This window comes from Corvus cornix, chromosome 1 (genome assembly GCF_000738735.6).
Source record: "Corvus cornix cornix isolate S_Up_H32 chromosome 1, ASM73873v5, whole genome shotgun sequence".
Lineage (NCBI taxonomy): Eukaryota > Metazoa > Chordata > Aves > Passeriformes > Corvidae > Corvus > Corvus cornix.
The window spans coordinates 6223499-6248203 of record NC_046332.1 but is presented as its reverse complement, the minus strand read 5'-3'; the positions used below and the strand labels follow the sequence as shown (position 1 = coordinate 6248203).

The 24705-nt window shown below is 38.1% G+C and overlaps 1 protein-coding gene across 3 annotated transcripts in view; it reads left to right on the top strand.

Moving 5' to 3' along the window:
* Positions 1-24453, top strand: part of CADM2 (cell adhesion molecule 2) — a 588594-nt gene extending 564141 nt beyond the window's left edge. For all 3 annotated transcript variants that reach the window (XM_039556023.1, XM_039556015.1, XM_039556007.1), the window contains 2 exons: positions 15116-15241; positions 16815-24453. In XM_039556023.1, coding sequence (XP_039411957.1) covers positions 15116-15241; positions 16815-16933 — 245 coding nt within the window. In that variant the 3' untranslated portion in view covers positions 16934-24453. The remainder of the gene's footprint in view (positions 1-15115; positions 15242-16814) is intronic.
* The last annotated feature ends 252 nt before the right edge of the window (positions 24454-24705 follow it).

Below are 24705 nucleotides of genomic sequence, written 5' to 3'. Positions count from 1 at the left end.
ATGGTAAAAGTTTTAACAGACCTGAGGAGATCAGCTAGTCCAAGCCCAGCTTAGAGCGGGGCCATGATGCATCAGGTTGCTCAGGACCTCATTCAGGTGAATTTTTTCAAAAGTCCATGTGTGGAAAACCCACAGCACTTCTGGGTAACTTGTTCCAGTGTTTGACCATCCTTGTGGTGAATAAGAATTTCTTAATAGCTAGTTTGAACTTTTGATGTTCCAGCTTGTGCCCGTTGCCTCTCTTCTTTGCACACCTCTAACAAAAGTCTGGCTCCATCATCTCTTCTCCTTCCCCTCCAGTAGAAGACATCAGTGGTGTTTCCTCCTTCAACTCTCTCTTCTTCAGCGTGAAATGTCATTCTCCCAGCATCTCCTCATACATTGTGTGAAATAGATTGTATTATGTTTATACTGATGCCATGATGATTTTTTGCCTTTTCTTTTATACCCCTGTTATACCTTTTTACAACTTCAGTATTCTTAGTGCTTTTTGCCTACATTCTTGGACTTGTCTGTTCAGCTAGGAGACTAAACATTTTAGAAGCTTCCTAGTTAGGGATCAGTGTGCCCCAGACCCCAAGGTCCTCTCCAGAACACATTCTGCAAACTAAGATAGAACCATCCAGGGGAAGATTCCTTGGGGAGGGGGGCTGATTCGAGCCTCTCATTGGGGAATTTTTGATAGCTATGCTAATTAGTAACACCTATAATGTTATACCAGATCTTTTGGGGGTGTGCATTGCGGTGTGCATTTCAGTGCATTCGACCTGGACGTGTGCACCTAAGGATCCGTAAAATAAATACCAAGGTAAAATCCCTTTTTCCCTTCTAACCGTGTTTGACTCTTGATTTTAAGACCAGGAAAAGGCACCAATACCTGCAGAGCCATGGTAGCTTTTGGAACAGTATTGGTTTATAGTACCATGAAGATTTAACCATGTGTCAGCAATGAAAGGCACAAAGGTCCTATAAATACCTAACTTGTTCATGCTGGAATGGTTACTTAAGTTATTAAGAGAAGTCACTCTACCTGTACACACATTATTCTAAAACATTAACATTTTATGGGTCTTTTTTTGTGACTGTTGTGGTTGCTTTTGTTACTCGGTGGTGACAAAAATGGTAAGATTACCTTATTTTCCCTGAAACCTTGACCACTAGATGCAGGTTTGATTGCTTCATGTAATTTTAAAGTTCCAAACTGTATTGTTGCATTTGATTAGCATACAAATAAAGCATTTAATATTTAATTGCTCCTCTGAGATTTTAGGTACTTCGTGTAACTTAATATAAAGAAGTTTTAACCATAATTTTCTAAGTTTAATTGTAATGCATAAATTATTATCACTTGTGGGAAAGTAGACATTACTGGGATGAAAAAGTAAACTGAAGCCAGGAGAATATAGCTGTTCATTTTTAAAACAATAATTCTCTGGTACCTTCTTGTATCAGCTGACATACATCTTCAATGATTCTATTATTAAAATGAAACATCTTTTCCTATTAAATTCAAGGTTATTTATGAACCCAAGGGTTCGTGTTGACCTGTTTAACGACGTTTAACAGCATCCCTAATACTTCTCTGTTTGTTTCCATAAACTGGAAGCAGATTCATCCTATTTCTGGCTTATTCCCATATTTCTGTTTATTTTTATCTTCATCAGTTACCCGGTGTGAATTACTTCCAGTGGTGTAGCTGTGTATGGCTGTCTTGTTCAGTCTCATCTCTCTGAAATAAAAGCATCCAGATTTAATTTCTTCGTTATGCAAATTCATTATAATAGATACTCAGTTTCCTTTTATACAAAAAAGAATATATATGTATATGTATATCCAAGGAAAGCTGAGTAAAAATTAAACCCACAGAAGTCCATTTCAAATGTTTTAAAATACTGTTACATAGAGTATTGTGTGTAAAGGCAGGTAAAGTGCCTGCCTTACCAGTACTACTAGGATATCTAAAATCATTCTTTTATAATTCCTTCTATGAGCCAAGGTAATACATTGCTCCTGAGCCTCACTTTATTCTAGAGGAACTGAGGCTCAGATAAAGAGAACACTTTGCCAAAATGCACGTCAAGGCATTTGTTGAATGGCAGGGATTTAAATCTGATTTTCCATGCTTATTCCCTGGAAAAACCTGCCTCTCAAAGGGTGCCACCAGCATGACATACTGGAGGACACCTTCCCAACCTCTGGGCCTTACGTGTTGCTGTGAGCAGACGAAGCACAGCAAGCACCCGGTTTTATGATTTTGCTCAACCACAAGGTGCAAAAAACCCCTTTCCACCTTAAGTATCAAAATGGATATTGAAGGAACAGGCCCCACACTGCCTCCCTGGCCCAGGTGATGGGAGCAGGACTTTGATGAGAGGCTGCTCCCAGCGAGGGGGACTCTGTGATTATGCTCTGCCCAGCGCCGTGGGCTCACTGCTGCCGCTGGCGCCAGACCCAGACATGCTGGTGTCAGAGAGAAGCTGTCACAGTGGGCTCTGAATTCATGAATCTCACCTCTATGGGAGGATGGAGCAGCCTGATAAAGGTTTCCAGAAGGCAAGGAAGGCTAAAAACTCTGCTTCTCACAGCTAATGGATTCCTAGCTGCTTCTTTAACTTCCCTTTGTCTCCTCTGGTAGCCAGAGTCTTGTAAACTGGAGCTGGGATCTAACAGCCCAGTTCCAAATCAACAGAAGCACTTAATCACATGATTAAGTCAATTTGTTGCATGCTTATATGTTTTACTGAATTAAGGGCTATAGCACCCTTGAAATATCCACACGTGGCTTCGCAGCTCTCAGAAACAATCTCTGGTTTTCAGCTGAATGCAGTGTCTAATGCTTGCATGTCAGGAATGGTATTGTTAGAGATGTTGGTTAGATAGTCATAGCCAAAATTTCACTGACTAACAGAAGCTTCTGCATCAAAGAGGGTGTCATAGTGATCAAAATCATGTTTTTGAAGGGCATCTTTATTTTTAATCAGTTTCAGCTTTCAGAATACTTCAGAGAGAAACATCATGTCCCTTACATGGCTATAATGCCAAGGCAACAGACTTATTAGGAAGGAAGGGAAGAAGGAAAGAAGTAAAGTTGCTCAGCAGTGGCATTTGGAAGAGTTGTGTTAATTCCAGATTTGTTTAGAACATTGTTTTCTACTTTCACAATTCGTCTTCTTGACTTCCTAAAGAGAGGACTAAGTTCTTAGAGGTCTTTTAAAAGGAAATGTCTTTTAATGAACCACTTCAGTTAAGTAAGAGTGGATGCTAAGTGATGCAGGCTGATGAGACAATTTAAGGTGAAGGGTTTATATGGCAAATCTCATGCAGTTATAACAGAATAAGAACTGAGAAGGCAAAGAAAGGAAAATTACTTGTTGGAGTGATCACATAGGAGATGGATGAGCAGAATATTTCTAGATCTTTCTTAGGCTCATAATGCTTCCCAGAACTTTTTTGCAGACCCATGTCTAGGTGGGAACAAATTTTAACCACTGCAATACAAAGATGCTGTCCTTTTAAGAGCTGTAGAGCAGCATGGGCTTTCTTCTCAGCTTCAGAGCAAGAATTTACAAGGCCAAAACTCTTTTTGATGGGCAGCACGTAAATCACGTGTGTGATTTACAGAGTGTCCTGGTACACTTTTTGGACAGAATGAATGTGCTATAAGAACCACAACAATGTAATAGGGTGGACCAGAAATATCCATCATTTGGCTAGGAGATGATATTTGCCTGGGCTTTTTTTCTCAATTTTGAATTAATTTTGTTGTTAATCTGAGAGCTATAAAGCTCAATAAACTGCAAATCATAAGAAAGGCCCTTCAAACCACAATTAGTTGCTCTGTGAATATCCCCAGATATTTTTCCCCAGCATTTCTGTCTTACCCTAAGTTTTAAAAAGACCTTCAGTAATGTACTAAATTTTGGCTGTCCACATGTTGCAGCCACCACTGCAAAGAGAGCTTTAAAATAAATGGTGAAATGGCAGCATAAATTTCTATTTTTTTCTTGAAATTTGTATTTTTTTTGAGGTGTTTGGTTGGAATTTTTTTTTAATGGAAGGCCTTGAACTGCTTAATTTTTTTTTTTTTTTTTTTTTTTTTTACAGACAGTGTATAATTTGAAACTATTGACGTATTTTGCAGGATTTTTCTGATTTTTAAAGTTCTCCTCAAGAACACTACTGATACTTACTTCCCCAGTGTTAGACTTTCTACAGCTTGCCAGCATCTGGAACCAGCTCAGGCTGCTATTAAATTGGGTCTGCCATCTTCAAACAGTGTGAGCACAATCAGCATTTAGTAAAATAAACATGGCCCCATTATTTCTTAATGCCTTGCTTAACAACTTTAAGATTAGACCACATCTCCCATGCTCCCAATAGGCAGCACTTTAGCAGTGAGTAATATTTCTGTCTGCCATAGTCAAGTAATCCCAAATGTAAGTAATTTACAGGCTGGCATTAGGGACTGTTACAAGAGACATATTGTAATATGTCACTGGAAATCAGCCTGCCTCTGCACATTTGATCAACAGCCAGATGGAGGCTTTTATCACATTTATTTAATCTGAAATATACATAGTAATTACAGTGGACCTCTGGTTTCTCAGTCCTCGTCGCTGTCTCAGGAGAAGGTAGGAAATGAATCTGTCAGTTGCTAACTGGTGGGGATGTGACCCTCTCAGTAGAATCTGGGTGTGTTGCAGCTAGTGGTGCTGACAGTGGAGATCATGCTGCTGGAAATTAATGCATGTTGCCAAGTTTAAAAAAAAAAAAAAAAGGAAAATAGGCCCATAAACCAAAGACTGTGTAACTTTATTTTTTTTATGAATACAGAAAGCCTTTAGGAAAGCAAAGATCAACGTTATTCTTAGCAATCCCATTACCAATCGATGGCTTTAAGAGCAAACAATCTCTTACTAATAGCTGGATGGTATTTAACTTAAAGGCATCTGAAAACAACAGTCTTAATGTTCTCAGAGGAGGATTTGGTTAAGATATTGAATTCCATCAAGCATGTCATTATTAAAAGGGGGAAATATTGTTGTTTCCATTAGTACAGGGTTGGCATAAAGAATGGATAGTGTTCAGTTAAACCACGGGCAAAAATTCAAACTAATTGAAGGTCGATTTGTCTCTTGGACAAGGAACTTCACAAATGGATGTTGCCATTGTCACAAAGACTTTACATAAGGTTTTGTGCCCTAATTAGAGCAGCTATAGAAGATGCCTCACATATTAACAGTGGTGCTGACCTTATCAATAATTTACTCCTCATTCCTGTTACTCTGTGCATTTCAAGAGGCTATCTCTGCTAATGTCTCTCACATCTCTCTTTCTGAGATGAGCTGGATCAGTCAACATCCTCTTTTGGATCAGTTACTACCCCAACCACAAGTATGCCTGGCTAATCTTCTGGAGATACACTGACAGATAAAATATACTATTAACTGCCAAAGAGGCTCTTCTGTTACAGTTACACTGAGTAGTCCCATGACAGATTAAATTGCTGTTCAGCCTGAATAAGGTGTCAGATTCTGGCTGTAAGTGGCTGGTTTACTGGGGTGTTTTGATGTCATTATAAGCTTATTATTATTCTAATCTGATTTGGTAAGAAAAAATTAGTATGACAAGCATAAAGAATTCATTTGAACAATAGGTTTTCTTCCACCACAGAACTAAGTTTTAATTAGAGATGTTCTTCAATTAAATCAAATCTGCCTTTCTTGGTTTTAAAGCTCTCATGAACATGTTCAGTACAATGTAGCTTGTACAACTGTGAACCTGTTGCTGACTCTCTGATCTTTACCCAGCTCTGCCTGTTTTCAACTAACTTTTTGTGTGTGGCTCTGCCTTACTGGTGAGAAAACCTCCACCTCCCCAGCTTCTGCCATTGGGAACAGCTTGGTCTCTCTCTCCACTGATCCTCCCCATCCATTTGTTTCATGCCACTTCTGAACTGAAAGTGTGTCTTTCTTCCCCTGCTTACTTGAAGTGGTATTTATTTGAGCTCTGCAGCGATTTGAGCTCTGATTAGCTCTGCAAAGCAATCAGTGAGGGCATTCATGTAACAGATAGCATGAAAACAAGGTGGCAAAGATGCCACAGTGGAAATATTGATGCTACTTTCCAGTAGGCTTAGGCTCTTGGGGCTTCCTTAAGTTGGGGGAGGAAGCTTTGAGCCATCACTTTAATGCTTTGAGGGATCTCTCTCTCAGCAATCTCCCCATAATTCATAATGTCTGTTGTGGTGATAATGAGTTGCTTTGTCTTGATACGTGAAAGATAAGACTGCCAGAGACCATCTGAGTCTGGCCCCAGCCCCTGTGATGGCAGCCAGCAGCAGATGCCCAAGCTCAGCTAACTCCCTGGAGCACAGGTGCCACACTCCCTTCCCACACAGTCCTGGTCATGTTCTCTCCAGCAAATCAAAGTCTGTGGGAAGAGACCAAAAGCCACAGATTAAAGGTACTCTAAGAAAGGGAGAAGAAACTGGCATCTCCAGTATCTGTATTAATGAGAGAATGGTTTAATATTTATATAGATAATTAACTTCTGGTGGCAGGAAAAGGAGTTGTGTGCACACCTACTCCATCTGGTCTCTGGCCTTTTTTCACAAAGAAAACCAAGAGCAGGGATCTTCCTATATTAGTTGATGGAAAGTCATCAAAAGAAAGATGACACGAAATGTGTTTTTTGTCCCAAAGTAAGAAGTCATGAATCTCATTTTTCTAGGTCGAGATAGGTTCTTCTTTTTTCTTTTTATTTTTTTTTTCCTTAAGTATCTAGTAGGTGGATGTTTCCAAAGTTCAATTTTTATTTTTTTTTTTTTTAACTGCAGTGAAGGCACTGAGCATTCTGGAACGTCACAAGAAAATGAAAATTAAAATGCTGGTACAGTTGACTCATTCAGCTTAACAGGGAAATTCTCGTGTCATCTATGCCAGTTGTCTCTTTTCCTACAGCCTCCTGTTTCAGTAGACAGAAGTTATAGCTGGATGGGCTGCAAGTATTTCTTCAAATCCAGAATTGACTTAATTATCCTCTACAGAACATAAGATGAAGGCAAAAAGTTGCAGATCTCAGTTCTTTTTTCCTAAGACAAAGTCTGAAGCAATTAATGAGTTTATTGACAGCCAAAAATATAATGTTGTCAATAAGAAAGGTCTTTTATGTGCTCTAATTAGAGGAACTGTTCCCTTCAGGAAACTGGAGCTTTTAAAGCAGCACTAAGGAAAAAAAAAAAAAAAAACAAAGAAAGGGAAAAAAAGAAATCTTAAAAAAAAAAGTGTCAATGACACAGGCACAAAATATGGAATGAGGTTCTAAGGATCCAGAAAAATATTGTTTAACTTTTCGTCTTAACATTGTAGGTATACAAGTCTCTTCTAAGCATTTAAAAAAAATACATTTAGAAAATAAATAGGTATGGGTAATGCTTTTATTCACTTTGACAAGGGCTACCGACTCACAAATACACATCAGAAGACTTTTGCATTTTTCCCTCTGCTGAAAGAAGTCTTGGCTTCATGAGAACAACACGAGCTCTTCAAAAGGAGCTGTAGTTTCAGCTGCTGAAACATTAGTGTGGGACTTCTATCCTTCTGGGATGTAGACTCTTCTTAATAGGAATGTATATAAAATTCAGTACTGTGAAAAAAAAACACTTAGAGGCAAAATGGGCCAAATGTGCTACTGCAGTAGCACGGGAAGAAAAGGCTATCAATTCTTTTGAAGGTTTAGAAGTATTTTTTCTGCCTGTCTTCGCTATGGTTGATGATGTTCTACTATTAAAATAGCAGTTTATATATGCTGTATATTAGTACACTGTTTTGTTCTTCTTTGCTTCAGGCACTGAAGGATAAAGAAGCTTGTCACATATTTTAAGTTCGGAATTGCTTAATAACAAAACACATTTTCAAAGAATTTCACAACCAGCCCCTTTGGGCAGCTACTCTTTGCAATTTAAATGAAGGTGCAGAAAGTTTCTTTTCCCCCTTAACAATAGTTTCACAAGTTTGGCGTACATGTATTTTAGTGGTTAGTAGTATATTACAAAAAGAGATTAAAAATATCTGTTTCAGCCTCCCAGGCCAGGCAAGGGAAATTGAACTGTGGGGTGCCCAAATTAAGATGCTAAAATGGGTAAATTCTGCTTACCAGCATTTATCACAGACAGCACTACTGCCACTTTTCCTAAGGCAAATACCTTGTTAGCTATCACTTCAGTATAACCTTCTATCCATATTGTGAGACAAGTCCCACTTTAGTCTTTTTTCCTACTGATGTAAGACCAGATCATTGAGGTTCTGTTTTGAGGTTTTGGGCTTTGTTTTTTTGCTGCTGGGGTTTTCTGGCTTGTTTGTTTTGATTTAAGTTCTACTTTTTTCCCCCAAACTTGCATTGCTGGGACAATTAAATATTTTACGAACCCTATGGCTAAATCTTGGAAACGACATTAGTTTGAATACATTTTAAAACCCAAGTTTGTGCCATAAGCTGCAGAAAGAAATCTTCTCTGCTTTCCATGAGATTGTGCCTCGTGGCTTTTTTAATACTGCAGTGTGAGTTGACCGGGTTATGAGACAAGAAGGAAGAGAAGCACAAAGGGTGGGTTTTGGAAAAAGGAGAAAAAAGTGAGGTGGCAAGGGCTCAGAGGTTATAAATGCCACCTAACCATGTGAAAAGCTTCAGACAGGATCTGTGGCATACTGGACACCAAAGTATTTGCAATGGAGAGAAACCTCTAACGAAAAATTGATTCTTGGGCAGAGATTTTGACGGAAGTTTTTGTCTCTATTAGGGCTTTTATAAAGGCATCCTTCCTACACATTCTCTGGTATTAATAAGCTCTGAGCTCCTGCTGCAACCCATCCTCTCAAGTTAGTTATAAGAAAACAAGGATCTTAAGTTCTTTACTGTCTCTTAAAACTTGTTGTAACGGATCCACAGTTGGTAAGTAATTGAACAGAGTGAAAAAGCATAATCACACAAGCTCTCCTTGGGAAATTAAGCTGATATGAAGAAAAAATTCAATGGGAAATATTTCTAATGTAACTTACATTCACTGATGGACTTCAGAAGATCTCACACTACTTGCTCTCTGTACTTTCTGCAGTTTGCTCTCTGCTGGTTAGGACACTTCAAAGCAGTGCAGGTTTAGATGTCGCATGATTCAAGGGTGCTTGTTAGATTTTCTCCAGAAGTCTTCACAGTCTCCCACCACTCATTGTCACCCTCATCTGCACCAATTCAAAAGCTTTTTAAATAAGACAGAGATAGTTATTTAATTTTTGTACTTTTGGGGTTTTCCCACCCTAAAATGCACATTGCTTTACTGATCTGATTTGAGCAAAGCCCTTAAAACAATAGCTTTTGCAAAAGTATGAAATATTGTTGAGTTATACTGGGGGTTATAACAAGTCCCTGAATATGGGGAAAGAATCAGGAGTCATTTGAAGCAATTATTCTGCCATATAAATTTTAACATGGAGCCATGACCCAGGATCCCTTATTGGAGCAATTCTACTTTGCCGCAGCATTTGATTATTCATGAAATCAGTAAAAGTGACTGGAGGCTGATGGTTTCAGTACTTCTGTGAGAAATGGGACATCCCTTTCTTTTCCCAGCCTTAAGGAACAGTAATTTATGAGTAATGCATATACTTAATAACTCTTCATTTTGTAAATGCTGTTTAAGCTCCACAGCAGATTAGGATATTTCCAATTTTTCGTATAGTAGAAATGGCCAAACCAACTTATTATTTTGGATGCCTCAAAACCTAAGTCATCTCCTGCTCAGAGTGATTTTATTTAAAAACTTCAGCATATGAGCCAAACACATGCAATACAGGGGGTTGCTTGAGCACATATTCCCCAAAATATGTCATTTCAGCATTCACAAATGTGCTTGTTTTGCCTTTGCTCAGGAAAGGGTTATCTGACCCTTTCCTGCAGCCTGCTCAGTCAAGTCGACTCTGCATAAATAAGAAGGAAACTTATGCATGAAGAAACTGAAATTAGATGAATAATTAGCATATACTTTATGCAAAAGCATGAAAAACTATTCCAAAATTTCTCTGCTTAACTAAAGTGTGAATTCATATTAAAATACTCTACACTGGAACATTGTCAGCAGGTCATAAAAAGCGCTTATCTACTTATTTATTAGGTCTAAGGTTTATCTGATGCGTTTCATCTTTTAACAAATGAGACATTTCTTTCCCTCTTAGTCATTTTAGGAGTGTTATTTAATTTGTGTGTTATTTCATTTAAGTGTATTCACTGTTTGTGAACAAACAGTAACAGGGAAATCCCAAAAGTTGCAAATGGGTACATTTTCACAGCATTGGTAATCAGTATTTTGAAGAGGCTTTCAAAATTTAGAAAAAAAGAGCAAATAAAAGAGAATTATGAGGTTTTGTGTCATTATGTTTTTATCAGGTTTTCTTAGTTTCATCAAAGGACAAAATAAACAGAAAAAAGGACTGATCTCTGAAGATCTAGTCTGATTGCAAAATTGTAATTTCACTGTTTCAGGCCATGACTACTTTAGCTGCCTGTGTTCATGCAGTAATAACCAGTATGTATTAAAACATTAACAGCATAATCTATTTTATTTTTTTTAATGGAAACCGCTGGATTATGAGTATTTATTGCACAGTTGCATACCTAAGATTTCATTTGCTGGAGTTGTGTTTATGGCAGGGTAGGATTTACTTGGTAAAGCCCATGAAGCTTATAACGTGTATCTAAAAATAATCCAAATAGTATTCTGTTTTTTGGAAAGCAAACTGTGGAGTGCTCACATGTTGCACTTCCAGGAACTTTAATGGCAGTTGCTAACACTTGTGCCCAGAGCATTCGAATGATTATGCATGTTCACTGTACAAATACCTAAAATACAAAAAAAGCATAGTTTCCAAATCCCTGTATTTCTATCTTTCAGATACTGCTCAGGCACATTTTGAAATAGTAATTATTTATACCATGATAGAAAGCCCCAGATCTATAATTCACTCATGGGGCTTAGGTCATTTCATGAAAGGCAAAAGTATAGTGCATTACTCTGTATGCATAATGTAGAGCATATTTATATTTAATGCTAACATTATTTTTCTATGAGGAGACTATTCATGAGGTATGCTTCCTTTTCAGAATGTTGTTTATGTTGTATGGATTTTCATTTTGAGATGGAAAAAAGGCTTGTTTCCCAAGAAAATGTTGGCCACTTTTAAAAATCTTTATTTCCTTCACTTCCATCTCTTCCTTTCTCTCCTTCCTTTCCTTTTTCCTTTTTAACAAAGGAATTGTTCACTGGTAATATAATAGCAATAGGTTATGTATAAGTTTTTTTTTCTGGACAAACTTCTCAAGCAGTACCAACCAATATAATCTGGCTTTGATAGCGAGGTTGAGATTAGATCAAAAAATACACTACTATTTTTGCAATCCAATGAATACCTACATTAATTTTAATGTTAAAAACATTCATCCTATAGCAATATTAGAATCTCATTAATCCACACTAATTAGTGGAAGCCTTGTATTTAGGCTGGCTTTAGGTCACTTCATGTAGTCACATCAGGTATGTCAGAGGAGGAGTGAGCCACTCTATGTGGGAAATCTCCTGAGGATAAAAGCACAGAGGCACATTTATCTCAGTGTATTGTGAGGATTTTTATCTGTAATGTTTATTAAAGCTCACAGAGGACATGCGTTGTAAGTCTGGCTATTGAGCTAAGGCTGTGCACTTCAGTCAGCTTTTCAAAAATGCCTCTAGATAAAGTTCTGTGCTAACCCTTCTCTGGATTATACTCTGCATCAGGAAGTATATCATCCCTTAAAATATCTCAGTTTATTCTTCAGTGTTACTGGCACCATAGCAGCAGGAGACAGTTTTTAGTGGGAAAACATGTTCATGCTGTTCCTGTCCCAGAGCATCTCCCGCAGGTCACACACAGGCCTTGGGGACATGGGTGGTCCTCAGAGTCCAAATGGGTCCTGCCCTTTTGCTGCAGGAAGGACCTTTACTCAACATTGCCACAGGCACCGCAAAAGGAGGAATTTCCTAGATGGCTCAAGCAGACTGACATTCCTGCGGCAAGCTGTCACCTTCCATCTTCTCAAGCAAGCAGCCACCTCTTCCTTGCTCCACTCAGAAAACAAAGCCCCTGCAAGGCAGGGCAGAGGAGGGCTGAATGCTCCAAGCTCTTGCTTTGGGAAGGCAATGCTTCAGTAGTCTTGCTTTGCCCTGTTAAGTTGCTGGTGCACAGGATTTGGGGTCAGATTTAATGACCAAAGTGGAGCCAATGTCCCGCTGGACTGATTATGTGTACTCAGCGTGGTGCTACCACCAGCAGCAGCATGCCAGGAGGATGTGGAGGTGGAAGAGGATGCAGGATAGATGACTTTATAAAGTGTTTCTAGCTTTTTTGAGGCCTAATAGCTACTATTTGCCATCATGTCCACAGAAATGCTATGGCCACGTTCCCCAAAGTCCTCATGGCAGCCAGAAAAGTGTGGGAGCTAGGAAAGCCAGCAGTAATTGACAAAGTCATGCCTGATGATTCCAGTGACTGTTAAGAGCAGAACTGAATCTGTAACAGTGGCGATACCACTCTGTGCTCCAGCAAGCCTGAAAGTGTAGTTGCAGAATGCCTCACAGTTTGCAAAAGGAGGGGAAAACAGGATTGTTTTATTTCATCTATGTAACATTATATTTATATACTTGTGTGTTTGTAGATCTTGGAATCGTAGAATGGCTTGAGCTGGAAGGGACCATGGAGATCATCTCATTCCATGGGCAGGGACACCTTCCACTGAGACCAGGTTTCTCAGAACTCCATCCATCCTGGCCTTGAACACTTCCAGGGATGGGGCAGCCACAACTACTCTGAGCAACCTGTGCCAGCACCTCACCACCCTCACAGTGAAAAATTTCTTCCTAAAATCTAATCTAAACCTACTCTCAGTTTGAAGCCATTTCCCCTTGTCCTGTCATTACATACCCTTTTAAGTAGTACATCTCCATCTTTCTTGCTGGCCCCATTCAGGTACTGGAAGGCCACAATTAGGTCACCCCAAAGCTGTCTCTTCTCCAGGCTGAAAGATCCCAATACTCTCAGCCTTTTCTCATAGGAGAGGTGCTCCATCCCTCACATCAACTTGGTGGCCTCCTCTGGATTCACTCCAACAGGTCCATGTCCTTCCTGTGCTGGAAAGCCCAGAACTGGATGCAGTTCTCCAGATGGGGTTCATTCAGAAGACTGGCTCAGAGGGGCAGAATCCCTTCCCTTGACTGCTGCCCAGGGCATATTTGGCTTTCTGGGCTGCAAGAGCACAAGACCAGTTCATGTCCAGCCTCTCATCCACCAGCACCTCCAAGTCCTTCTCAGCCAGGCTGCTCTGGATCCGTTCATCCCCCAGCCTGGATTGAGAGCAGGATTTGCCCTGACCTGGGTACAGCAGCACCCCTTGGCCTTGTTACACATCATGAGGTCCCCATACCAGATGTACCCATACATCTTGCTGCCATACAACAATCCTGGTCAGCAGAATGTAATTATGGTATTAGGGAATCACACCTCCTCAGGATTATCAGAGGCCTTTTTATCATCTTCACAGACTTTCCCTCTTTTCTCAGCATAAATATTTTTCCTGCCTTTCCCTTTTGCAAAGCAGAGAAGTTGTTTGCAAACTCTTTGAAGAATATAAGCAGCTCCTACAAGGGAAAAGCCCTTGAAGCAGTGAGAGTGGACTGATTGCAGCATACAGTACATGCTAATAACATCTTCATAGCAGAGGCGTTTTCATTATAATAGGAAGTATACCATGATCCTCAGATTGAATTTTTACCTTCTTCTGCATTTATCTGTTGAGTCAACGGTCACAGGTTACTGGTTCATTGTAAAAAGCTCTGAAGAATTACTGACACCAAAGTAGTGCCATTTCCCATGACTGTCTCTTTGCAACTTCTGTGACACATTGGGCAACAGAACAGGCAAATGACCAGCACAGGATGCTGGAATCTGACAGTATTCCCAGTGCCCTGCACAGAGTTGGGAAAAGGAACCTGCTAATGCACTCTGCCACTAGAAAATGTGCAGATGATACTGAGTTGTGGGGGAGTGTTGATCTGTTGGAGGGTAGGAGTGCTCTGCAGAGGGACATGGACAGGCTGGATCAATGGGCCAAATGCAACATGAGGTTTAACAACACCAAAGTGCAAGCTGGCCCCCAGGAGGTTTAAGTTGGACATTGGGAAGAAGTTCTTCACAGAAAGAGTGATTGGGCATTGGGATGGGCTGGCCAGGGAGGTGGTGGAGTCACCATCGCTGGAGGTGTTTAAGAAGCGACTGGATGCGGCACTCAGTGTCGTGGTTTAGTTGATAAGGTGGTGTTACTTCATTGGCTGGGCTTGATGATCTCAAAGATCTTTTCCATCCTAGCTGACTCTGATTCTCTGATATCTATTACATGTTGCTCACATTGAATGTTAATCAAGTGTTTGTAGTGAATTCACAGACTGATGCTTGAGTCTGAATGATGAGCTTTCAGGTTGCCTGAAAACTTTGTCTCACCAAATCCATGCAGACTCAGCCATGTGCAGAGGAACTTGGCACATCTGCACTTTGTCTGCCTTTCTATTTCTGGTGCAAGAGGTGAGGAATGAGAGGAAGAGACCATATAAGGGTTCCCTACTGAGAATCAATTCTATAAATTATGTATTATGCAGACACTACTCTGCTGATGCTAGCCGATCCCCAATTCTCACTTCCTTGTTTTTCCTTCTATAAATAGCTATGGCCAGGTTTTCAGTTGTAAAATGACGAGGACAAAGCTAGAAACCTTTTCCATTTAATAACCTCTGCCAAAGAAGAATAAGGTAATATTTTTCATAACTGTGATGTCCTCAGGGTTTTAACAATCTGGGAATACAAGCAGCACTGTGTTGTTGATAAGATACTGGGAGTAAAAGTGGGAATAACCATGCTGAATATTAAAGAGGGAAATGTCCTATTTTCAGGATGATCAGTATAGAAACTTGGTATTGTGAATTTTCCGGACTTTTTTTTGTCTGTGTAGGAACACTTTTGCTTTTTGTCTCTCCCTCTAGATCCAAATGCTTTGGCTGGACAGACCGGACCTGACCACGCTCTTATAGGAGGAATAGTGGCTGTAGTTGTCTTTGTAACATTATGTTCTATAATTCTCCTTGGTCGATATCTGGCAAGACATAAAGGTAGGACAATTCAGTGGAAGTTCGGTCACTTCTGGAAGCATGGCATGATTTCACCTGAGGGTGCCATTCCCTTTCACCTTCCCTGCTCTGCTAAATGATTCAAACAAAAAAATCTTAGTTCTCAGTCCAGTTGAAAGAGAAGTCCCTGTGAATTTTAATCAGTTTTCTGGTGGGCTGGCTAAGGCAAAGGACATGGAGTTAGTTAAATGCACAGGGTCATCCTACAAGTCAGTGATTTAGAGAGACCAAGGGGTAAGATTGGCCCTTGGTTTTGGCTCTTAACTCCTGATATTTGATTGCAGTTCTCATCATGCTCTCATAGTTTTAGCTACCATATCAATTCAGCAGAATATATATGTATTGAATGAACAAGCTTTTTCATTTTAATGGATTAGGCTAATATTTTAAGTATATATTTAAAAGATAATATTAGAAGCTGGTGGTGAGTTTTCACATCAGTTTATCAATGATCCCACTGGAATAAGGGGTTCATTCCTGGGGCTAGCTTTACTTATTGTGTGGTTTTACCTTAATAATTCTGGTCCCTTCGTTTTCAGTCCCCTCTGCCACTAAAGATAACAGGAATGGAGTGACACTGACTTCTGACTTCCCTATGATTTCATTTGGACCTAGTTAGCTGCAAAATCATGCCTTGAGATTTAACCTCTGTGTGGCTTGTAGACCTATTGCTAAAACTCAGTTGATCCCCTGATCACACCCCTCAAAAAAAAAAAAAGAGAGGATGAGTGTTGGTATTAATTCAGTAAGTCTCATTTTAGATAGGGTAATCATATACCTAGCAAACATAAATTGATAAAAACATCAATTTGATTGGACTACAGGGGAGAAAATCGGGATTTTTTTTAATGAGCCAGTGAAAGTGTCTCTCTTTTGTTTAATTTTCCTGAATGAATAGTTGTACATCTTATGCCAGCATAAGTAATGCTTTTCACAAAGGGAAATTTGGCTATTGTACACATTTCTTTTTATTCATATCCAGGGCATAAAAATAGCTGTGACAGTATAAAGTGAGTTGGTTCAGTTAATAAAACTGCCTCAATTTCATAAATCTTGGAACCTACTATGATACAATTCTGTAAAATTAAAGCATAGATATGATCAAGAAAAAACAGAAATACAAATGAGTGGCCATTAAAAAGAATAAAAAGCATGTTTATGAATATCTAAGTTTTTTAAATTGCTTTGTTTTTGATGGATAGCTATTTCATGAAATAACCAAGATTTTCTCACTTATTCTATAACTGAAAAATATATTGCCTATTACTGCAGTTTGATAAAGTGAAGTTTTATTAAAATATTTACTTAATTTGTTGTGGATCTACTAGAGTTTGTATATGTGCCTTTATCAGTGTATCAGTGTAAATATTTCTTCAGCAAATTAGAAAGTTGAGCATACCTTCATGACGTATACTAAAAACTGTGTAAAAATATTTTTCACTCATTAAAAAAATGGAACATTGTTTGAAATGTACTACCTATAATGCAGAGTAAAAAAAAAAAAACCCTAATCTTTTTTCTCTTTTTTTCTTTTCTCTTGTACTGATTCCTACAGGAACATATTTAACAAATGAAGCAAAAGGAGCTGAAGATGCACCTGATGCCGACACAGCCATTATCAATGCAGAAGGCAGCCAAGTCAATGCAGAGGAGAAAAAAGAGTATTTCATTTAGATGCAGAGCTAGAATCTTGGAGTTTTACTTATCAGGCTGACTGCTGGAGAAAACTGGCTATCATTTCTCAGAATTCATTTCTGCCATCTTCTGCTATCTTTATTAACTCTCATAACTGCTATAAGTAGCCAGTTTATGCCAACAATCAGCTGTTGACATCATCATTCTATAATTACAGTATCATGCGTAAAGCAGGACATTTCTTATTGCCTAAAAATCATATCCACTGCTCTCTTAACATACAGTGCTTGAATATACAGCCTTAACAATGTTAATCATCATCCTAATCCAAGTTTTCTACATATTTAAGTGTTACGCAGCTTTCTTTTCCGGTTTTCTTTTATCACGTCCCTACTAGTATGTCATAGAACAAAATTCATAACAAGTACTATTAGGTAAGGTCCTAATTTACTTACAGAAAATGTTAAGTCTAAGATTAGAGGTTTACAAAGAATATTTTGTATGTCTATCTATAATTCAAAAAGCAACTTGTTTTTGAAACATACGCCCTTGGAAACACAAATTGAAATCTGTTCAGTATAGTTTCCTGTATGCTTGGATTTGGTGGAAAAAAAATCAGCCCAGTGAATTTTTTGTTTGGTTTTGCTTTGTTTTGTTATGATTTAAGTGGTACCTTGACAACTGTGCCATGTTTCAGTGGTGAAAACATGCTGAATAGCTATACAGATTCTGCAAAGTTAGGTAATAGAGCTTCTTTTGAAACAATTTGTCCTGCCCTTTTACTTGCTTTTGCGATCACAAAGATTAGAGAATTTTCTGAGTAATTTATGGTTTTATAATTTATTTGCTAAACATGAACTCACCTGCCTACTCAAATTTGATGTATTCATGGGGCACAATTGCAAGGCATTTTAGTATCTGTATATAGTGCATATAATAAATTCAGTTAAACTTTATTTGATACATATTCAACTTTTTTGGCAGTAGCTAAGTCAGTCACAAGTAAGCATTTTCTAATGTCCATTATATCCCTTTAGATATGACTCAAGTCAATATTCTGAGTAGATAACATGTATTAGTATTTTTTTGTCTGTATGTCCTAGCACTGTTCAGCAGCAAACTTTTCTAGTTCTTGTTAATTTTTTCTTTGTTATACAATGGAAGCACAATGTTATATGGAAAGGTAGTTTTAAGCTAACAACCAGTGCACAGCCTCAGGTTTTAAATTACAACCACATTTGATTACTATCCTTAAAAAGTACTATTGAGTTGCAAAAATTCTCAATTTTTAATTTGGCAGTTCCAGAGCTGCTTCTCTATGTTGGTTTGCCAAAAGAAAAAAAAAAACTAAAAAAAGAAAAAAAAAAAGAAAAAAAAAGAAAAAAAAATGAAAAAATAGAAGTGTTAAAACAAAAGATATATGTTTTGTGTATACAGTAAATGGACTAATTCTTTATATTAAATTCCTGTCTATGCATTTTGTGAGGTACAAACTTATGTCACCGTGAATGATAGAGAATTCCTGCCATGCTTTTAGCTCCACAGTGAAAGTCTCTGTTTGGATTATTTCTGAAATTTTTTTGTGTAATTGACAGCTGAAAAATCACATGCTCTTAAATATGACAACAAAACACTGTAAGCCCGTTGGCTTATTTCCTCTTCCAATGAAAAGAAAAGGTTGCCATAACAGGTCTTGGAAAAGATTCTACACTGGAGAACGCAAGTTAGTCTAGTTGGAGCTCGCTTTGCTCCTGTGTTTTGCACCTTTGACAAAAGAAGTATTTCTCTCTGGTTGGTGTATTTGTGAAGCATAAAAGCATGATGGTCTGCTGTAAAGGACTTTCTCCTGGGATTTTATTTTTGTGTGGGGAAGGGAGAATTTGGAGTACGACATCATGTGGTATGGTAAAATGGAAGATAAAGGTGCTGTGACAGATTATTTATCAGAAGAATATAAACCTTTTAAGGACAATATTAGAGTATTTTAATTGTTTTTGTTGAAGCATTTATCTTGTTAATTTCTAAGAAAAAAGGGTGACGTCAATCAAAGCAGCACTTTTTTTCAAAATATACAGACATAAATAATATGATGTGGTTGAGTGTTAACATAATAAATCATATACAGTATGACATTTTAAAGAAATAAGTCTGCATTGATGTGATTGCATGCTTGTTTTTACAGTTCACTCCATACCCATCTGTGGAAAAATGCAATAATATGTTAATATAATATGGTAGTTTGAGAGAACCAGGTAGGTGCTACTAGACACATTGAAAACTAGTATAGGTTTACAAGATATTCATGTCTTTTAAAACATACACATGTAAAAGGCTGGCAAAGGAAGTCATTCAGTTTAATACCAAAAATATGGGTTCTTGTCGCAGCAGTTAGTTACATTAGCTATAGTACAGTATCAAAGTTTTGTTTCAGGACCTGGGGCCCAGCTCAACTAAGCTTTTAAGCACGTAGTCAGCTTCAGGCGTCAGAGAAGTTCCCTTGGAGTATAAGGCACTGTTCATATGCTTAAAAACTAAGTGCTTCCCTGGATGAGGGCCTTATTTGCTCAAGTGGAATTCCCCACCAGCATGGTGTTTACGCCTTTCTTCTTTCTTCCTAACTCCAGCTCGCTTGAATAGTAGGGTTGTTACTTGAACCATTACCCAGCCAAGGTCAGGTAGGACCTTCAAAAGCAGGATTGGCCTTGTGGTAACCATTTCAAACCATATTCTCCAGTGGCATAGAAACAGCATTTCAACTTGGCAAAAAAACAGATATAAATTGTACTGTTAAAATAGGGATTTTTTTTTTTTTCATTGGCTTTCAATTAAAACTCCTCACATGCACTCATTTTTAACCCATTTGATTTTCCATTATCTTGCACCTGGTGATGTCCCTTGCAGCTGTGCACAGCAGGTGTGAAAAGCCCCACACAGAGCATTCTACCTGGATAGCACTTTGCAGGCCTGTCTGGTCTTCACAGGTTCAAATTTCTACACTGGGTGTAAAGAGGCATCCCTCTTTTTTTGTAAGCAGAGTCATGGCTCAGCACTAATGACATTAAGTAGGCTAAAAGCCAGTTGTCCATTCCCTTTGCCCAAGTTCCCATTCTGGAACAAAAAAGTTTTTTATTATGGTGCGAGGTACCTAGCGTGTGTGTAAAATGGAGGCTCTGAATGGGAACCACCTTCGCTAAAATGTATGTGACATCCTCTCCCTCACTCACTTGCAGAGTAGTTTTCTCCAGACCAGGTAGCTAGTTTCTGCCAGTGTATTGTTTACAGTGTCGATTGCTGATTATTTTTAAACTTTTTGATGTAGATTTTTTTTTTTTTAATGCTTCAAGAATATTCTCATGATTTGAACAAGAAAGCGGTGCATCAGAAGACAAGGGGTGCATCATCCCACTCTTTTAGTGTCATCTGACAAACCAAGAGACAGTTTAAGGAACCTGATGTTTAACTTGAGGCTCAGAGTTTAAGCTAGAACACTTCAAAAAGTTTCCACAGTACTTAAGGATGGTTCGTCTTGCACTGAGACTCCCTCTCTAAAGGAACACATGAAGAAAACCAACTTTTTCTGAGTGAGGCATGAAAGTTAACATCTTGTGTGTTTTCATTGCAGTATAATATATATATAAATATATATATATAGCTATTTCAATGAAAAGAAAGGACAGAATCATCTGTAATTATGTAATTCATGATTGTAACAGCACTGAAGTTACCATGTACGCACATGTACAGTAGCTCTTTCAACAGTTACAGTGTAGTTACATGTAATTCCCTGTAACATAGCAGTTCTAGTGTAATTTAGTGCCACTTATTGTAAAGTGTTACCAAAAGGAAAATGGACTTCTTACCTTTAGAATTCCATTCAAATTAAAGGTAAGTTTATTAAATTAGCATCATGAAATCTGATATTGCGTTTCTTAATTAAGGAGGTGATTTAAAACTTTCATGTTCACACTGCAGCTTCCCCCACCACTTACCCAGACTCCTCAAATGTCTAATCTCTACACTCCTAGGAACTGGTAATCTGTGATGAACATACCAAAAAGCCCAGCTACTCAAACTCTAATTGAACAAACTCTCTAATAAAGAAAAAAAGCAACGACAAAAATGATGAGTAATGCTTTTTATTAAGTGGCACAAAGTACACACTAAAAACTATGCAAAAATATAGGTAAATACAGTGTACTTACATGTAAGTATCTTGTACTTGCTGTGTATGGATATTGGAAAACCGTGTAATTATAATATGCATTTTGATTATTTCAAGCAGGGGGTGACCCCTAACAGTCACAAGGGAAAAGTGGAAGGTACATGTACAAGCAGTGGATATCCTAATGCAATATGTGTAATTCCTCTACCTGCAATGACAACTAATTTTTAAAATGCTTATACTGCTCCTCATTCTCACCAGCTTTGCTTTCCATTTCTTGGAGCACCATTAAATACCACTGAAACACCTTTAGGCAAAGTAAGACACTGACTCCTCTAACGGCTTTGCTGCCAGCACTCTGAATGTCTGGCAACACTGTTCTGTAATCTTATTTCTGGCTCAACAGCACAAGTTTCATCTTTTTTTCTGTCCTCAAGGGAGCCTAGTATGTTAAGATGCTGAAATATGCTGCCATATGCCCTGGTATTTTTAGCATGAACAACAGAGAGAAAGAGAGAGAGAGAGAGAGCTGCATTCTTCTGACCCCTATTTTGCTGAATCACCTCACCTGGAATTTCCACTACTTGCTCAGTAACACCAGGTAATCTTAAATTGTAAGTACAAAATGCTTCCATTACAGTACAGAGGATGCCTTTAATGATAAAAGCTAATTTTTATAAACATAAAGTTTTGTATTATAGATCTTTTTGCTTCTTGACACTTTTCCATCCTGCCCTTCCAGAAGAAATGCACCGAAAGACAGATAACATAGAATAGCAAAAGAAGACAAGAATTTTGTAAGCCTTCTTGTGGTTGCCATTGCTATCACCCTCCCTTGTGTCCTGTGTAACAGGCAAATAAATGTACTTAGCAACTGCCATTAGCATTATTCCACACTATACTATTCCTAGAATATGACATCTACCTCTTAGTCTAAATACTAATGCTATTTGTATGCATTTTAAATACTATTGAAACTTTGCTTTAGTCTTAAAATGAGATTACTTTTTTTTTTTTTTTTTCTGTTAAAAATAGGTAAAACTGTTGCCTGGGTTCGTAATTCTTGCCCTGTATAGTTTTAGCTTTTAACAGGGCATAAGGACACAGCCTCAGCTGGTATAAATCAGCTTCACTCTGTTGCCTTAAATGTGGGCCAATTTACACTGGCTGGGGATTCATCCCAAAAAGCTTAAAAATAAACTGCTATAACACATCAATATTTAGTCAGCTCTAGATAATGATGTGCAATCCAACTGCAACACAATTCTTCCTAGTAAGGCATGCACGTATGAAGAGAAACTTTAAAAAGCACATGCAAGCTTTTGAATTAAATATGCAGTATCAATACTGTTGAGATATCCTGACTTGTCCTCCTACTTATTTAAATGTAATATTGCCAGGGCATGTTTACATTAAAACCACTCAATGCATGGGGAGCAGAGAAGGACTATTGCAAACAGCAGGAGAAAATTAAATTAATAGAGAAGCCTTTGATGTCAACAGAACAGACTAGAAACTCTTTTGAGAGTAGGACTTCCTACAGGGTTTTTCAGGGTGGACCTAGGGCCTCTAAAACACATGGGAGTTGTTTACTTGGCATTAATAGAAGCTAGCACAGTTCCTTCTTGCTATCAAGGAATCTTACCCAGCACTCTGCACTTCTTTTAACTCAGGAGAAAATAAGGGTACAAACATGGTTGAACAGCACACTTCTGTATCACTCCACATCCTCAGGATGCTCCAAGCCTTGTGCGCTTCCAGCAGCCCTTATGGGAATTCTTCCAGCATCTAGGAATCATCCTGTTGCCAAGCTGTCTTCATTTTCTTCAGCAATGTTTAATGTACTCACAATCAAACAGAAGGTGTGAAGCCAATTTGATGGGTCTACAGTTCTGGGGGCTTCCAGAGCCTTGCAGTAGATGGGGAAAAAAAAAAAATAATAAAATTAAAAAAATTCTTCATGGCTTCTGTGTTTACTGTAGGTCTGCCCTCCACGTCCTGTGTCTTATGTCATTTATTCTCTGCTGGGCTAAAAGCAGCGGTCTAATTGGAAAGGAGGTAGGAAAAGTATCTCCTCTAAAAGGAGCAGTCTGTGCTAGTATTAAAGAAAAGTTCAAGGGTTTTTGTTTCTTCACTTTTTTAAGATTTCAGGTGCAAAGCCAAGCCTGTTGGAGTCAGCACTTTAGCACTTTCCCTGTGTTCAGGGTCAAGCCAGCAGTGTTTCATGTGTGAGCTCTGATCTCATGTTTCAGCACAAACTACAGACAGCCTTAGCCTGCCCCTATGCATAGTGCTGAAAATCACCAATGCTATTTTCTTCTAAACATACTGATTTTCTCAGTCTTGTTCTAAAATGAAATACTGAAGGGTTTTTATAATAGGTTTAAAGGGAAGGGTTTTAAAGTAGTAACTTGTAAAGAAAATCGTAAGGATGATCATCAACTCTTTATGTTGATTATAAAGAGGAGGATAGTCTTTAATTGCTAGGCTGATTTCTTTATCATTTCCTCTTTCTCTCCTTTCTATGCATATTGAGTAATGTTAGTAAATATGCAGTTGCACATGTCCTTTTTCAGTGAGTGCACATTTGCTTATACCCCTATATAGCTGTCATAGAAATATGCAATTATAACCTACAGTCATCTGCTTATGCCAAAACAGTGAGCCAAGGGAGTGAACTCATGGATTACTGGATTCATATATGTCCTGCTTCCATCAAAATTGAGTACAGTATGCCTATTGATTTCAAAAGAACAAGGCTCAAGTCCTTAATGCACATGTTTGAGTTGCTATTTAGCTCTTTTTCAAAAGAATTATAAAGCAATCCTTGTGCATCCTTTACATTTAGCCCAGATATTTTATAACTACAAAACCCCTTCAGTTCAGCAGGAAGTTTCCTAGAATAAATAATAAGGCATAATTTGTGAAGGGACTATAACAACTTCATCTATTCATGGTCAGTGTAAGTGTATTCTCCTAGGAACTCTGGTGTACTTTGCTCTTACACTGGCAGTTTATGGCCCTGAGAAGGATATATTTGAATGGTTCAGAAATACAACCACTAACCTGTAAAAAAAAAAAAATCCATGGGAATTAAACATATTGCACTGATGATAAGACACATCAATTTCATTTTATTTCCTCATTAGTAACTTTAAGCAGACAAAATGCATATTGTAATGTTGGGTACATGACACTTGCATGTTGCTATGCCTATATACTTACAAAGTATTCAATGTGTACTTGGTGGCGCTTAAAAATGTCATGTACAATTCTTCTAAACATTCTTACAGGGTTCCCATTTGCACTTCATCTTTCAGAAAAGTCTTGTCAGAAAATTGTCTGATGAATATTATTGAAAAAAAAAATAAAATTTCAATTTTAGTTATCTGTTGGACATTTCTGAATTGTCTATTCATTTTACTTATTACCCGGTGCTTGCCAGTTTGGCAGTGGAGTTGATTTAGACCAGTGGCTGTACATGCAGAGAGTTCACTGAGCAGATTTTGCTGTTTCCAGTAGAATTGTTTCAGTCATACTCTTCTTGAAATATTAATTCTGAGATTCTAAACGTTAATCCAAGGAAATAATCTTTGAGACAGAATTGCAAACTCTATTCTTTTGATTTGATGTTTATATGCTATTTATT